Source organism: Ursus americanus, chromosome 22 (assembly GCF_024610735.1).
Source record: "Ursus americanus isolate L20-20 chromosome 22, mUrsAme1.1.p, whole genome shotgun sequence".
Lineage (NCBI taxonomy): Eukaryota > Metazoa > Chordata > Mammalia > Carnivora > Ursidae > Ursus > Ursus americanus.
Window position 1 is genome coordinate 50,415,391 of NC_142148.1, and position 15,054 is coordinate 50,430,444.

Consider the following 15,054-nt stretch of genomic DNA (forward strand, 5'->3'; position numbering starts at 1 on the left):
TGGCACAGCCCCATGCAGGCACACCAGCAAAGAAAGCCATGCCTTTTCTCGGGGGTCCTCAACGCAGTGCCTTTGCAGAGTCACAGAGCAAAGGAGCAGGATCTCTATTTTTCCCTTCTCTGTGGAATCTGAGACAAAGAAGAGAAAAGGAGGAAGACTAACTCAGAAAAAGAGATCAGATTGAAGTAACCAGAAGCAGAGGGCAGAGGGGGTACAGGAATTGAGTGAATGGCAAAAGGTACAAATTCCAGTTTCAGATCAATAAGGAATAGGGATTTACAGTACACCCCAGGACTACAGTTCATTACTGCTCTATGGTGTATTGGAGAGGTGTGAAAAGAGCAAGTTCTGAGAGTTCTCATCACAAAGAAAAACCTCTCTTTCTTTTCTTTTAACTTCATTTTTGTATCTCTAGCGATGATGATGGCGGCGGACTAAATTTATTCTGGCAATCGTTTCACAGTATACGAAAGGAACATCATTACGCCAGGTATCTTCAACATACACAGTTCTGTATGTCAAATGTATCAAAACAACTGGAGCAAAAAAATATTTTAATATTCATAGAGAGCATCAGGAAATTGGACGTGGTAAAAAGAATGTCACGTAAACAAAACTGAAAACAGCAGAACCGAAAGCCAGTAGGTTATCCTAGGGGTTAAAATCTTCAAGCCATTGGCATAGAAAGTCGATTCTGAAATTGAAAATCAGTGAATTAAAATTAAAGCAGATGAAATAGAATTTTAAAATGTTGTTCCATTTAACAATTTGTCAAAGAATAGAAAGTCTTAATAAGTGACCTCAGATAGTAACTTTTGAAAAAACTGTTCATGTTTTGGAAAATTCTGATTGTAAGCTTCCAAGTGGGCACAGAATGAGAACATTTTGTTTGATCAAAGTCGCCTCATGGAAAATGGCTGAAGCAAAATGTCTGAGATAGGACCTAAACGAAAGGATATAAATGGCTAGACGAAATTGTCCCGAGTTCGTTTCTCCGTATTTGCAGTTTACATTTATTTTCATGTCGTTAAGTCCATTAAGTTCATGGAGTACATTCTAAGTGTATTCCATGCATTAATATGTTTGAACAACCTCCCTGTAACCCAGCTTCACATCTCATTGTATCTTGTAAAACTCAAACTCTATACCATGAATCAGAAACTTCCAATGACCGCCTACTTCCAGCCCTTGGCAACACCATTCTACTGTCTTTGGCAATTTACTCTAGGTAGGTCCTAAGAGTGAAGTCAAAGTGTGTCTTTTCATGAATACTCATCTACTTAGCATAATATCCTCCAGGTTCACCCATGTTGTGGCATATGTCAATGTCTTCTTCCACTTTGAAGAATGAATGCTATTCCAATATGTGTACATACAACATCTGTTCCTCCCTCGACAGATACTTGGATTGCTTTCATGGTTTAGCTATTATGAATAATGATGCCATGAAAATGTGTGTTCAGATATGTCTTCAAGACCATGCTGTCAATTAATTTGGGTATACACCCCAGAAGTGGAGTTACTGGAACACATAGTAAGTCTAATTTTCATTTTTTTGAAACTACCATACTGATTTCACAACTATGCTGTTAAACATTCCTACCACACACATTGAATAAGGCTTCCATCTTCTCCACATCTTGGCCAACACTTGCTCTTTTTTTCCCTTCTGATTGCTTTTTTTTTTTTTTTTTTGGAAGAGTCATCTTAAAGGATGTAAAATGGTATCTCGTTGCTTTTTATAATTTGCATTTCCCTTAACATTAGTGATGTATCTTTTCAAATTTCTTTTCACGTGCACATCTTTGAGGATATGCCTATTCCCAATTTGCACATTCACGCATTGCATTCATTTTGTTGTCTGTTGTTGAGTTCATGTGATCTCTATTCATTCTGGATATTGAGCCCCTGCCAGATAGACAGTTTGCAAATATGGTCTCCCATCATGTGGATTGTGTTTTTACTTCATTGCTAATGTCTTTAAAGTCACAAAGATTGTAAGTATTCTGAATGTCCTGTACGTGAATTTATTTTTCTTTTATATCCTGTGCCTTGCAGGTCATATGCATTAAAGCACGGCCAAATCCTATTTTGTGAAGCTATGAAAATGAATATTATTGGGTTGCACTTCCGAGATGAAAAAGGTTCATTAGTGGAGTAAGAGAGCAGCATGAACTGGAGAAGCACTGGCATGATGATGGGGTCATGACTCTATGTGATCGCAAGAGGATAGGAATATGTATGATGGGCCAGCATGAGCTGTGTACTGGAAATGGGACCTTGTCCATTTTGTGCAGCACCTATGTGGATGATGGGAGCAGTGAGACATATGACTGGACGGATCCCCGAGCTCAGCCCTTCTTCCAAGTTAGACTTTCATTGCACTCTGATCCATTAACGTTTGAAGAGTTTCTTAATCAGATGAGGGACATAGTCTTACATGCTAGAAGGTGATGAACGTGGTGTGTGGGCGTGTCTGCAAGGAACTCCGTATCCCTCCCATCTTGGTGAGCCACTGTCTGGAGTCCATGGCAAAGAAGGTTAGAGTACTAAATTACACTGGGGTCAAACCAAAGGGGAACAGTATGTCCCTCCTATGCTGAGCTGAAGTCAGGCAAGACCTTTATATGTTTGCTCTGTGTTCCCAGTTCATGGTCCCTAAGTTCTGCATGTTCCTCTCTGGGAGAGAGGAGATGGACATGTTTGAGGGGGAGCTGGAGAGCTGTATCACCACCAGGAATGAGACCGAGAGCCGACTCCCAGTCATCGTGCAAGTGAAAAAATGGGATCAATGTCATCAAAGAGAAAACCATCAGCCACCAGTATTCATGCCGCCTGTGAGGAAATCTTGTCGAGAGGCACTTGTAAGTGATGGAGGGTGCACACCTGTAGTAACTCTGTGGCAAGTACAGATGTTACCTGCTTGAGGTGACCCACCTTGAAGAAACAAAGTTTTTGCCACCCTGTCAAGGGTGCTCGGAATGGACTCGAAGGGCAAGAGGCCTGGAACTGAAAGCATGTTTGAAAGTCTCTTTAGGGTTGAAATGAAAAAGGCAGCATGCCCTGAAAACTGCCTCACCTTGAATAGGCTAGCTCCCTTCATTGCTTGTGGGAAGAAAAGAAATCATCCGGTATTTTTCGTATTGAAAACAAGAAAACACAGAACCTTGGATTTCCGTTATTTTTTTATTGAAATTCGATTAGCCGACATACAGTCCATCCTTATTTCAGATGTAGTGTTGAATAACTCATCAGTTGCATATACCACTCAGTGCTCATCACATCACGTGCCCTCCTTTATGCTCCTCACCCAATTGCCCCATCCCCCCACCCAGCTCCCCTCCAGCCACCCTCAGTTGTTCTCTGTGCTTAAGAGCCCCTCATGGTTTTGCTCCGTCTCTGATGGCTTCCCGGTCAGTTTTCCCTCCTTTCCCCTATGATTATCATCAGTTTTCACTCATATGTGGAACGTAAGAAACAGTGTAGAGGATCATAGTGGATTTTCTTTAAAAGGATGTTATTTTCTGTCTTTCCATGTTTGACCGCATTTCACTTTTCTTTAAAAATGACACGTTCAAATGATATGTCCATTGACCCTGGAGGGTTGGGCGTTCTTCACACTTCCTCAATGAGTTAGGACCCTGAACCAGGTGTCAGGAGAACCTCCTCTGTGTTATTGTTCCCCGGGTGCCCTTGTTGGGCTTCAGCTTCCTTATCTGTAATACGATGAGAGATACGAATGCTAAATATTTTCCGAAAGTTGTTCCCGCTCCAAACGTTCGATGGCTACCCATAGTCGAATATTGCTTCATCCACGAGACAAAGGTTAGGAATCGTTATTTCAATTACTTCGTGAAGACACACAACCAAGTAGAATGAGAACACCAGAGGAGCATCGCTCCAATAGGACTTGAGTGAAACTCTGCTCCAACTGCCAGTAGCATAGGACGTTACCTTTTACGTGAACACAGAGGTGGGCCCTGGCCTTTCCATAGAAACAGACTGTCCTTTTGTCTTTGGACATTTTCATTTACCTTTCGTGTGGATTGACGTTCAGCCCGATGAGACCTCATGAGGAAACTCTGCGTATTCTAAGCTTAGATCTCATAGGACCGATTTTTCTTAAGGTTTGAAAGTACACTATAGTTGACAGACAGTGTTATATTCCTTTCAGGTGAACAGCAGGGACTCAATAGTTCTGTACATTACTCAGTGCTCAGCACCATAAGTGTACTCTTAATCCCCATGACCTATTTCACCCATCCCCCCACCTGGCCATCCCTAGTCTGTGCTCTACATTTGAGACTGGTTTTTTGTTTGTTTTCTCTTTGTTCTTTCTTTTTGTCTCTTAAGTGCCACACAGGAGTCAAACCCATGTTAACATAACACACATCGACTTTAAAGCTTACCTCCGTTTCATGGTCTGGATGAAATGTGCTGACTATACCACCACGTTGACTCCACAGTGGCTCCCAGGGATCCCCACCCGTGCTATATACCTCCCTGTCTATCCACTGCCTGGTTGCTAATAGGTTTCTGACCAAGAGAATATGACAGAACATTGTCACTTTCCTGTTACTCTCTTCTGTTCCCCTCCTTTCTTTCCTGTATCCCTGCACTGGGGAAGCAAGCACTGGTGTTTAGAACTGCCCTACATAAAGGCCCACAGAGGAAGGAACCTAGGGAGTGCCCAGGCTAATAGGCAGAAAAGAACTCAAATTCAGGATTTCGCTTAAACCCACTTTGTTGAGTCTGAGCTAAATCCTGACATTAGTCACATCAGTGACTTGGGAGCAAATCTTACCACAGTTGGGCCTCGGGTGAGGCGCAGATTGCATCACACAGAGACCTGGGGGCAGAAACACCCAGTCTCAACTGTGCGGAGATTCCAGGCCCCCCCGAATTGGGAGCTAGGAAATATCACGCTTCAGAAGTGCTAAGCTTTCTAGTAGTGTTCTCAGAGACAAACAGATAGCTAACTCAGTCGACCAGGCTTCGGCACCTGGCCCTCCCATCCACTGCCATCTCTTGTTCTCACCTCCCAGCCTCCACCAGCCACTCTGGCCACTTTCCGAATCTTCTCTGGTCAAACTAGTTTCTGTCTGAGAGATTTGGCCCCAGCGGTGCCCTCTCCCTGACACACTGTTCCCAGAGGTGTGCAGCTCTTGCTCCCTCTTGTCAATCTGCTACCAGCAGATGTCACCATGTGGAGGCCTTCCAGACCCTCCTCTCCTGTGACTCCCTAGCCCTCCCTACTACACTGTGCTGGTAACTGGAGTATAATATCTGCTCTGTTCTTTCACACGTCTTGCTTTCAAGGTGTTCTCCATCAGAACAGCAGAAACAACTTGGCCATTTGCAGACTGCACTGGGGCCCATCAACTCACCTGGCACAGGCTGAGCGCTCAGAGCATAGTTGCTGAAAGAAGAAATGGGAAGGTCTTGGGGCCCTGCCTTCCATCCTTGTCACCATGTCCATTCCTGAGCCCGTTATGCTAGCACTGGGATGGGCAATGTGAGAGGCTAGAATGGATATCAAGTGGCCAGGATGTACTCGGCTGCTTAGTGCCCCTGCTTTGTTTTGGCAACCAGTTGCATGCGAGATGCTTCTCATCTGCTCACTTTCAATGTGCAGGGGACCCAGTAGGTCTGGGGGCTCAGGCTGAGTACCTAATTTCGGACAAGTCAGTGTAAGTGTGCAAACTGAGACTGAGTGTGTAAACTGTTGAATATTAGTGACAATGGAATATCACTCAGCCATCAAAAAGAACGATTTCTCAACATTTGCTGCAACATAGACGGGACTGGAGGAGATAATGCTAAGTCAAGTCAAACAGAGAAGGAAAATTATCATATGGTTTCACTCATTTATGGAACATACGAAGTAGGAAGATCAGTAGGAGAAGAAAGGGAAGAAGAAAGGGGGGGTAAACAGAAGGGGGAATGAACCACGAGAGACTATGGACACTGGGAAACAAACTGAGGGCTTCAGAGAGGAGGGGAGTGGGGGATTGGGATAGGCTGGTGTTGGGTATTAAGGAGGGCACCTATTGCATGGTGCACTGGGTGTTAGACGCAAGTAATGAGTCATGGAACTTTACATCAAAAACTAGAGAAGTACTGTATGCTGACTAACATAATAAAAAAAAATATTATAAAAGAAATAGAGATGATGGACTTCAGAAAACATGTACCTAAAAGTCATGACGGACAGCAAGGAGAGTGTGGGGTTTCTCTGGTCAAGGATATGGCCCATTATCCTGGCAAGAAAGAGCCCATCCCTGATCCATCAGATGCCAGCCAGGGAACAGTAGCTATTGTGCATCTGACCCAGAGCCTGGGGCCTGGAGGGAACTGCTGCTTCAGAAGAACTGCATAAGGAGATGCACGAAGGCTGGATATCCTGGCTCCTAGGTCAGCATAGATGTTCATGGAACCAGGCTCAGGTGTGCCCTTTAAAGTACCCCTCCCCATCTTTTCCCAACACACAAAACAAGCAGGAAAGGGAATCCAGAGATCATTGACAAGAATCCCAAAAGATTCCAAACTTGGTAAACGGCCAACGGGGAGACTGAGGCTGGAAAGTCCTGCCTGCCCTGAGTCCATCTGCAAATTATCTTCCTCTGGCTTTGTCCCCTTCACACGCAGGATTTGATCTCCTTCCGTGTTTTTCCCCACTAGGTGCTGATGCAGTTCCAGAGATTGAACTACAATACGACAAGTTCCAAATACGGGGGCAATACAAAACCAAACACTAAACCAAAAAAGCATCTCAATGGAAGAAGCAGGACACAGTCTTCCTGGCCTTAGAGCGGAGAAAGGCAACCCCAGTCCTGGGGCAGGAAGGAGTTCTGGGGCGTACAAGTCTTAAAGACTCCCACTTTCAGTGGTTTTTGCTATTCCTGGGAAAGTCCCTGCAACCTCTAAATCTCAGGAGTTCTGAGGGGCTATCTCTGCTGTTTGCCCAAATTCATTGACTGAAATGGACCCGTGCTCAGAATAAGGGGGATTTCGGGGTGCCCTCCAGTGGCTAGGGAGAAAGGCTGGCACTTCTCCTTCCTCCCACATACAGGAGCTGATGACTCTGGGAGATTTCCTAGGTCAGGAACGAATATGAGAGTCTGTGCAAGTTTTCCATTACTGCAGGAAGTAAAAGACCCAAACCACACACATGGGCTCTAAAACAAAACAAGGGCTTTACTCTCCTAACATGCAAATCTATCAGGGTACTATTTAAAACAACTAAATGGTGCCCCCTACATAAGGAAATAGATGGGCGGAAGGGGTGTGGAGAAAATAGGGCGCAAGGACCGCCCATAGGCAGCTGCTAAGGAATCCCTGCAGGGCCACTGGACACTTGCTCAGTCCTGAGGTTGACTGCGGCCAGTTCTTCTCCTTCTTGAGTGCTGCTGACCAGCTAGGACCGGGGCTCCAGCTGGCAGGACAGGGTGTAGCTAAGGACAGAGGGACACCTGTGAGTTGCCCAGGAGCTTCCATTCAAGAGTCCCTGCCAGTGTTTGCCCACAGCTGGAGTCTGGCACCCCGGCAACAAGGCCTGAGGCTGCCCAGGGAAGGAGGATCCCAGGAGTGGCCAGCAGAAAGAGTCCACCCCGAACCTCACCGACCCAGCTCCTGATGGGCCTCACCTCTCAGCCTCGCTGAGTGGCTCCATAGCCTGGAACCAGGCCCAAAAAGGATCCTCGGGCTCTAGGGTGTAATTCTCGGCAGCCACCTGGAGCAGCATGATGTCCGTCATGACTTGATATTCCTGAGCAGAGAGAGAAGCACAGGATGCATAGGGAGCCTGGGGGGGGGGCGGGGAGCTGCAGGGTCTGGTGAGGGTTGAGCAGCGGGACCAGGCACCCATCCCAGGTCCTGGCACACATGGCCATCCTCCTCCCTGCAGATTCATCCGGTCTCCACCTGTTCTCAGAGATGAGTATCAGTAGCCCCTCCTCCGGGAAGTCCTCCTGGATGCCATGCTCTGTCCCCATCTCCTAACGGGATGGGACTTGCACTGCTTTCTTCTCAAGGGATTCCAGGAAATGTGAGGTGGAGGGGATGGAGCCAAGCAATGTTCTTCCCAGGGACATCTCTGAAGCCCACTCCCTACCCTTCCCTGCGGGAAGCGCCACATATGCTCACCTTATTTCTTTTGTGGTGGTTGATCTCATTCCCCTGGAATGCAGACAAAGTCCATCAGAATGCAGCCCCTGGTTCTTAGGAGCACTTGATTCCCATCCCTTCTCATGCTGCACCATGGCCAGGACCCGTGAGGGGCCGTGCATACACAGATAGCGGGCCTGCGATCTAGGCCAGGCTCTGGGGTCCAGAGAAAGGAGGACATGGGGCAGATGGACTGGCTACAGGTCGGGACCCTGCAGCACCACCCTCTCGGAAGACAGTAGGGGAGGCCGAAGCCTCAGGCAGGAAGGGGCTGCTGCGGCTACGGAGGTGCTTGCTGACGTGAAGGGTCCTGACTTCATTCTCTCCCCACGAGCAAACTCACCGGGGGAGGCTGAGGTCCACTCAGACAGACCTCATGCAGCTTTGCCTTCAGGAAGCTCTGCTGCTTCACCAGTCTTGGGCACCGGGAGCCATGTCCTAACTGCAGTCTCGCCTCACTCATCGCTGAGATGGGCAAGAGACCCCGGCCTCACAGACGCAGCTCTGAGGCTGTCATGAGGGTAGTTTAGCCAAGTCCTGAGAGCTCAGGGCTCATTACAGGGGTGCTCTATTCCCAAAGGTCCAGATTCTGGTCCATCCCCCACAATCTTCAGGCTCACCCACCTCCAGATAGACCTCCAGTGCGGTTTCCAACATCAGCAACTTGGTGAGGAAAGTGCCAAGGAAGGGCACGACACCCTGTGTCCTAAGGGGGAGAGTGGGATGAGTCACTGTTCTCTGTTGCCCACAAGGACCCTCCCCTGAAAAAGCTCCAGCCTCCTGGCCCACCCCAGGTGACCACGTGGAGCAGCTGTCGACACTAAGAGAGAGGGTGTCAAGGCTAGGGAGTCTGCTTGGACACCACCTGCTTGCCCCCTCACCGCCAAAGGCATCCTCACCTAGGCTGTCGCCACATTCATGCCAAAGGCTTCCCCTCCCCAAGGAATGCTTCAGACCATTCCCGACTTCATCCACTCAGGACCCTGTTCCCTCCCACCCCTCCTCTCTTTCCAGACCTGCACCTTCCAGGCTACCTTGATGAGCAGGTTCCTGCCCTGTGCGGTGTCCTTGCTGCACAGTTTTTGGAAGATCCTCAATGGCTTCCTGAAGAGAGGCAAGGGAGGCAGGATCAATGGACGAATAATGTGGCAGGGTTGAGTGCGAGTGCCTTTTCTTTGAGAACCCCAAAGTGTCAACCTGCCTGGTTGAGGGTTTCTTCTGGGATCCTCTGAGCACTAAGGTCTTTGTAGGACATGGGAGGGAGCTCTCATGTGGCTCGTCCTGGGCCTCCCTTCCCATATTCATTGAGAAACGCTGTTTGGGTCAATTTGGGGTTCAAATGGGCAGAGAGCTTAGTGGCTGTCAAGGAAACACGTGAAGAGATTTAATGCAGCTCAGCCCCGTGTGGGACATTTGGCAAAACTGATTTCTAAAGTGGGAGGCATGGTGGCCTCTTCACCAGGAAGGCTGAGAGACGCACCCACCAGCCCAGGTCTTGTGGTCGGGGTTTCCGCCTCCCAGAAGGTCCAAGCTGCCTGACGGTGAAGAGGACAAGCCTCTGGGAGCTCCCTCGTCCATCCTGGTCCCTCCATGGAGAGAGGCCTACTCACCTGGAAACCTTCCCCCCACGTGTTCTCGAGGCGGTGAATGGAGACACTCTGCAGAGCCGAGAGGATGGCACGTAAGGACGAGTAGTTCCTCAGGGTTTGACAGGCCTGGGGAGGGAAGAGAATGGGCTGTCATGTGGGGAGCCGGCACCTTATTGGCTCTCAAGCTTCAGTCCCCCTCAGGGGAAAGTGCTCCTGCTGGAGGAAGCCGCTGTCCAGGGACCTGCCGAAGGGCACACGTGAGGCCAAGAGGAGGAGGAGGATTTTACCTCACTCCAAGGAAGGAGCCAGGCAGAAACGGAGCATCCCAGCATAGGGCCACGCAAGGCGAGGTCAGCATGTCCCTGGACGGAAGAGCCTAGGGACTGCACAGTCCTAGGGCAAAGACCAGGGCCTTCCACCCTGAGACCTGATCAAGGGAAGAGCAGTGCCCGAGACTCAGGAGAGCACCTCGGCTGGGCTTCCCGTTGCATACCTTGGCCACCTTGATCCAGTGCTCCACCACTATGGCCCTGTCCCGGGCTGTCATGCTTGGGTTGCCAAGGCAGGTGGTGATGACACACTTGGCCACACAGTTGAACTGGGTGACAGTGGCCTGGACCGTGGGTGCCAGGTGCTCACTGCCAGGCTTGTTGCGCTTGGACCAGACGGAGCCCAGGCACTGATGGGGCAGCAGCTTCTTGAACAGCTCCTAGAGAACAGGGGGACCTTGGTTCACCCAGCCATTTCCCATGCAAGACGCATGTCCTACGTAGGGGTCACAGGTCAGAGCTGGACCTCAGGGAGTTGAGAATCTGGCCTGAGCCTGGGTGGAGACCGTGGATTTCATTCCATTGTTTTTCACTGAGGGAACAGGGTAGAAGGACAACAGCTCCAGGCATGTAAAGCTCCACTTCCCAACAGAAGCAAGGCACTTCAATATCCCCCTCCAGTCCTGCAAACTATGTGCATTATTCTCTTTTTCTGTGTTGGAACAGCGCCACACTAAGATTCACGCTGCTCAACAACATGATGCAGCTGTGCGATTACTGAGAATCTATTTGTTTTAGGCTTCTAACAAAATATCTATTTTCTCTGTTTTGCACATATATCTCACTCAGTAGTGACAGCTCAAGTTCTTTTTCACAATGAATGATTCAGAAATAAGTATCAAAAACAGATTTGAAGAGAACAGAAGAGACAATTAAAAGATACGGAAACATCCTACTTAATAAAAGGCCATGTATTTATGTTCTGAGTCGAATTTTAAAGCTTTTAAAACATTTTATTCCTATAAATCCATCTTAGATAGCAACTGGACCTCACAGAAGCACTTAAATAAACGTTTACCAGTTGTATCCTGGCGAACAATATTTCTTGCTTTCTCAGCTCCTGGTGCCCCAGATGTGGTGGCGCTCCTCGATCGCACTGGCTCGGCCACATCCGGGTGGCTCCGCCAGCTGAGAGGACAGGATCTCCCCACGGTGGCTCCTTTCGGAGAATAGAACACAGCCTGATAAAGGATAAGTCAAGAAAAATAATCTAAAGGCTGACTTCCTTATCATTCATTGCACAGCCTGTGTTACTCAGCAGATTTCATAAATCCAACTGTATATAATCGGCAGCTTCTCTTGTTGCAAAATTAGGTATCACTTCTCTGCTTTCCTCTCCTAGAGCTCTGGTCAAGTATTTCAAATGAGTGGTCAAGGATCCAAGAGAAATACAGGAGATAAGAGACCGAGACAGAGATTTCTGCACAGGTAATGTGCTGGTGGCTGCCACCTAAGGGTCGTTTTCACACCCAGGTTCCTGAGAGTATATTTTGTTTCCACAAATCCAGTGCTTAGAAGGCAAGTATTTTTATAATGAACATTTGAATTCATTTTTATTTTTAATTAAAAAAAATTTTTTAAAAAATATATTATGTTAGTCACCATACAGCACATCCCTGGTTTTTGATGCAAAGTTCGATGATTCATTAGTTGCGCATAACACCCAGTGCACCATGCAATACGTGCCCTCCTTACTACCCATCACCAGCCCATCCCATTCCCCCACCCCCCTCCCCTCTGTAGCCCTCAGTTTGTTTCTCAGAGTTCATAGTCTCTCATGCTTCATTCCCCCTTTTGATCACCCCCCTTTCTTTATCCCTTTCTTCCCCTACCGATTTTCCTAGTTCTTATGTTCCATAGATGAGAGAAACCATATGACAATTGTCTTTCTCTGCTTGACTTATTTCACTTAGCATTATCTCCTCATAAGCAAGATGATAGATCAATCGGAAATATTTGCCAAAGGCATTAATTACATAATTGAATTCATTCTGTATCATTCCATAAACAGTGTTTTTCAGATTGTTTACCTTCCTATAAATAAATACAGCCACTCACAGACTGCAGCGAAGATATTATAAGAATCAGTCCCATTAATGACATGTTTATATGGTTAAGTAATCACCATAATTGGTTCACACCTCCCCACATCCACATCCTCTGTGGGCCTCTCCCACAATGACCCTGGGCTTCATCACATGACTTGCTTTGCTAGCAAAATGAGCAAGCAGAGATTTGAAATGCGTTGGAAAATCTGGGCTTGCCCTGTTGCTGCTCCTGGAAACCTAAAACCTCACCAAAAAAGCCTGAGCTGGCCTGCTGGGCAATAAAAGGTATGTGGCCAAGTCCCCCCATCACTGCCCCAGCTGACAGCTGGCCAACCCTAGAGCTGCCTGGCTGATTATTTGACAGCCTAGCTGACTACAAACACAGGAGGGAATCCAGCAGAACTGCCCAACTGTGTCCAACCCAAACTGCCAACTCATAAAATCAGGATTTAAACAACTGGCTGTTCCTTTAAGTCACTATGTTTTGGGGTGATCTGTCACACAGGAAAAGCTGATACAGTCTATAATAAGGCTATTGTTGAGGCTATAGTCTACCCAAAGCAAGCAATGTATACTTTATGCATCTTGGGAGAAGAAACTCCTCCCAAGTTTTAGGACCAAGAAAAGCTATGTATCACCTAAGCTGTCGATGTTCCCCATTTGGAATCTGTGATCCTCTGCTGTAACCCTGTGAAGATCAGAGTCACATCTAAGCTTGCTCCCCTTCTCCCTCCCTAGCAAGCATACAGGGCTCTCTGGCATGCATTCTGGCATCTTAACCACTCCGGCAACTCCGCTCCCTTTAAATTTGCCCCAGTGTCCTTACCCATTTTATCTATTGTATTATAGGTACTTCTATGAACTGCCTCAAAATCTTTACACAATAAATTGGAGTACAAGGGAATTAATCCCAAGACTGTGTCACAGCCTTCAAACAGTAATGAAGACAAATTGTTGTCCCCAGTAGAAACCACCACTGATGTTTTCCACCTTGATCTGACTCGAGGTCTCAAAACAACTTTTACCCAGAAACAAAAAAAGCCAAAATGACTCCCATCTGAAACACTCAGAATTTTTCTACCTTGCCTAAGCAGGCACTGGAATATGTCTTTCTAGTGTGGTGCCTGGAGCTGGACTTGCCCAGCTTCGATTTCTGGCTTTCCCACTTCTCAGCTAGGTACCTTGAGTGAGCCCATCACCATGGACTCTCTGTACTTCAGTTTCTGTCTGTGATACCTGGATAGTAACTCAGAAGTTACCAAGAGGGTGAAGAGAGAGAATACATACAAGCACGAGCCATTATTATTATTCCTGTTGCTACTACTGCTACTCCCCTTCATCTTCTTTCTTCCTCCACAGCCCCTTCATAAATTCATCATCCTTACTACGAGGACAGAGTGCTATGAAACACCATCCGACACCACCATTAAAAAGACACGGCCTGTATGGTTTATTCCAAAATTCCATGCATTAATTGCCTATATGTATAGACACACTCCGCCTCCATCTCAGACATCTGGTATTCCTCTGTAAGAGTAGAAGTACCTTTGTCTCGCTGCTTCTTTTCCTTTTGTTCACTTAGTTTGTCTAGAGGTAGGTTTGTCATCTCAACTCCGTAAGCAGTTCTCGCCAGCACTGCTGTCTAGGAGTCCATGACGTTGGCCCACTCATTTATGAGTTCTTCCCATTCCGTGAGGGAGGACAGCACACCAAGGAAGTCATCCCAGAGCTCTCGAGAAATGTACACACACAGGTTTGCTCCGATCCACGCCACCATGAGTGTCTAAAACCAACAAGCCAACAAGAGAACTGAATCACCCTCATTTGGAAGAAGAATGAGTTTTAACAAAATATTTTAAATTACTAGGAATAAAATGAACTTTAAAATAAAAAGCACTTGATCTTGATTTTCTTTTAGTGTCTCAAAATTTATTTGATCAACTGTAATCAGGATCTGAGCTACGGAGAAATCAGCTATTATCATGAACAAAACTACTGGTTCAAAATCCCCTGGTGTCTGCAGCTGGTCCTGGCTGTAACTTGCGAGAAGACAAAACTCTCGGTACAACAACTATTCTACTTCTTTTTTTTTTTTTTAAAGATTTTATTTATTTATTTGACAGAGAGAGAGACAGCCAGCGAGAGAGGGAACACAAGCAGGGGGAGTGGAAGAGGAAGAAGCAGGCTCCCATCAGAGATGCCTGATGCGGGGCTTGATCCCTGAACACCGGGATCACGCCCTGAGCTGAAGGCAGATGCCCAACGACTGATCCGCCCAGGCGCCCCTGGAATTACATCCTAAAATAATCATTTTGATTCCTGTGGTTTCTGTACCAGTGAACTTGCTACCTGATGGGATTCCTTTGGGCCCACCCTCCCTTCATGGGAGAAAGGAAAAGGCTGGACTCCACAGCCCTAGGGGCCCCTGCCAGGTCAGTCCTGCCTCATTTCTATGCTTTCCACCAGGTGCACACAGAGCTTTCCCTTTAGTGCTGACTCAAGGACATCCAGAAAAAGCATCCAGGGGACGCCTGGGTGGCACAGCGGTTAGGCGTCTGCCTTCAGCTCAGGGCGTGATCCCAGCATTATGGGATCGAGCCCCGCATCAGGCTCCTCCACTGTGAGCCTGCTTCTTCCTCTCCCACTCCCCCTGCTTGTGTTCCCTCTCTCGCTGGCTGTCTCTATCTGTGTTAAATAAATATATAAAACTAAAAAAAAAAAGAAAAAAAAGAAAAGAAAAAGCATCCAGAACACAGGTGTGGTAATGGGGCCCCACTGAGGACTTCCAGGAGGGAAGTGGCCACCAGAGCTGGTTTGCAGCAGCCCTGAGCACTGAGCACAGAGGCCAAAGCCCACTGACAGCAGGGCTGACCCAGCCAGGCCCCCCCAGGGCAGCGATGGGTGGGAGGAACACGTAAAGGA

General features: G+C 47.4%; 1 protein-coding gene and 1 long non-coding RNA gene across 5 annotated transcripts in view; one reads left to right on the forward strand and one right to left on the reverse strand.

The window, feature by feature from the left end:
* On the forward strand, positions 1 to 3,172 carry LOC148108126 (uncharacterized). The gene is made up of 2 exons (XR_015721047.1): positions 1 to 1,534; positions 2,059 to 3,172. It is a non-coding gene; the product is annotated as an uncharacterized LOC148108126 (long non-coding RNA).
* A 4,003-nt stretch (positions 3,173 to 7,175) lies between these two features.
* LOC148108127 (ral guanine nucleotide dissociation stimulator-like) overlaps positions 7,176 to 15,054 on the reverse strand; it is a 32,756-nt gene continuing 24,877 nt past the window's right edge. The window contains exons 4-10 of one of the 4 annotated variants that reach the window (XR_015721046.1): positions 13,678 to 13,915; positions 11,103 to 11,265; positions 10,249 to 10,464; positions 9,777 to 9,881; positions 9,201 to 9,270; positions 7,647 to 8,872; positions 7,176 to 7,454 (exon numbers count right to left, since the gene is read on the reverse strand). Coding sequence is in view for 3 of the 4 variants with exons in the window: in XM_087853833.1 (XP_087709959.1) it covers positions 8,823 to 8,872; positions 9,201 to 9,270; positions 9,777 to 9,881; positions 10,249 to 10,464; positions 11,103 to 11,195 (534 nt within the window). In the remaining variant the exon portion in view is untranslated. Of the gene's footprint in view, positions 8,873 to 9,200; positions 9,271 to 9,776; positions 9,882 to 10,248; positions 10,465 to 11,102; positions 11,266 to 13,677; positions 13,916 to 15,054 lie in introns of all 4 variants that reach the window. The other 3 variants (XM_087853833.1, XM_087853834.1, XM_087853832.1) reach the window with 3 other exon arrangements.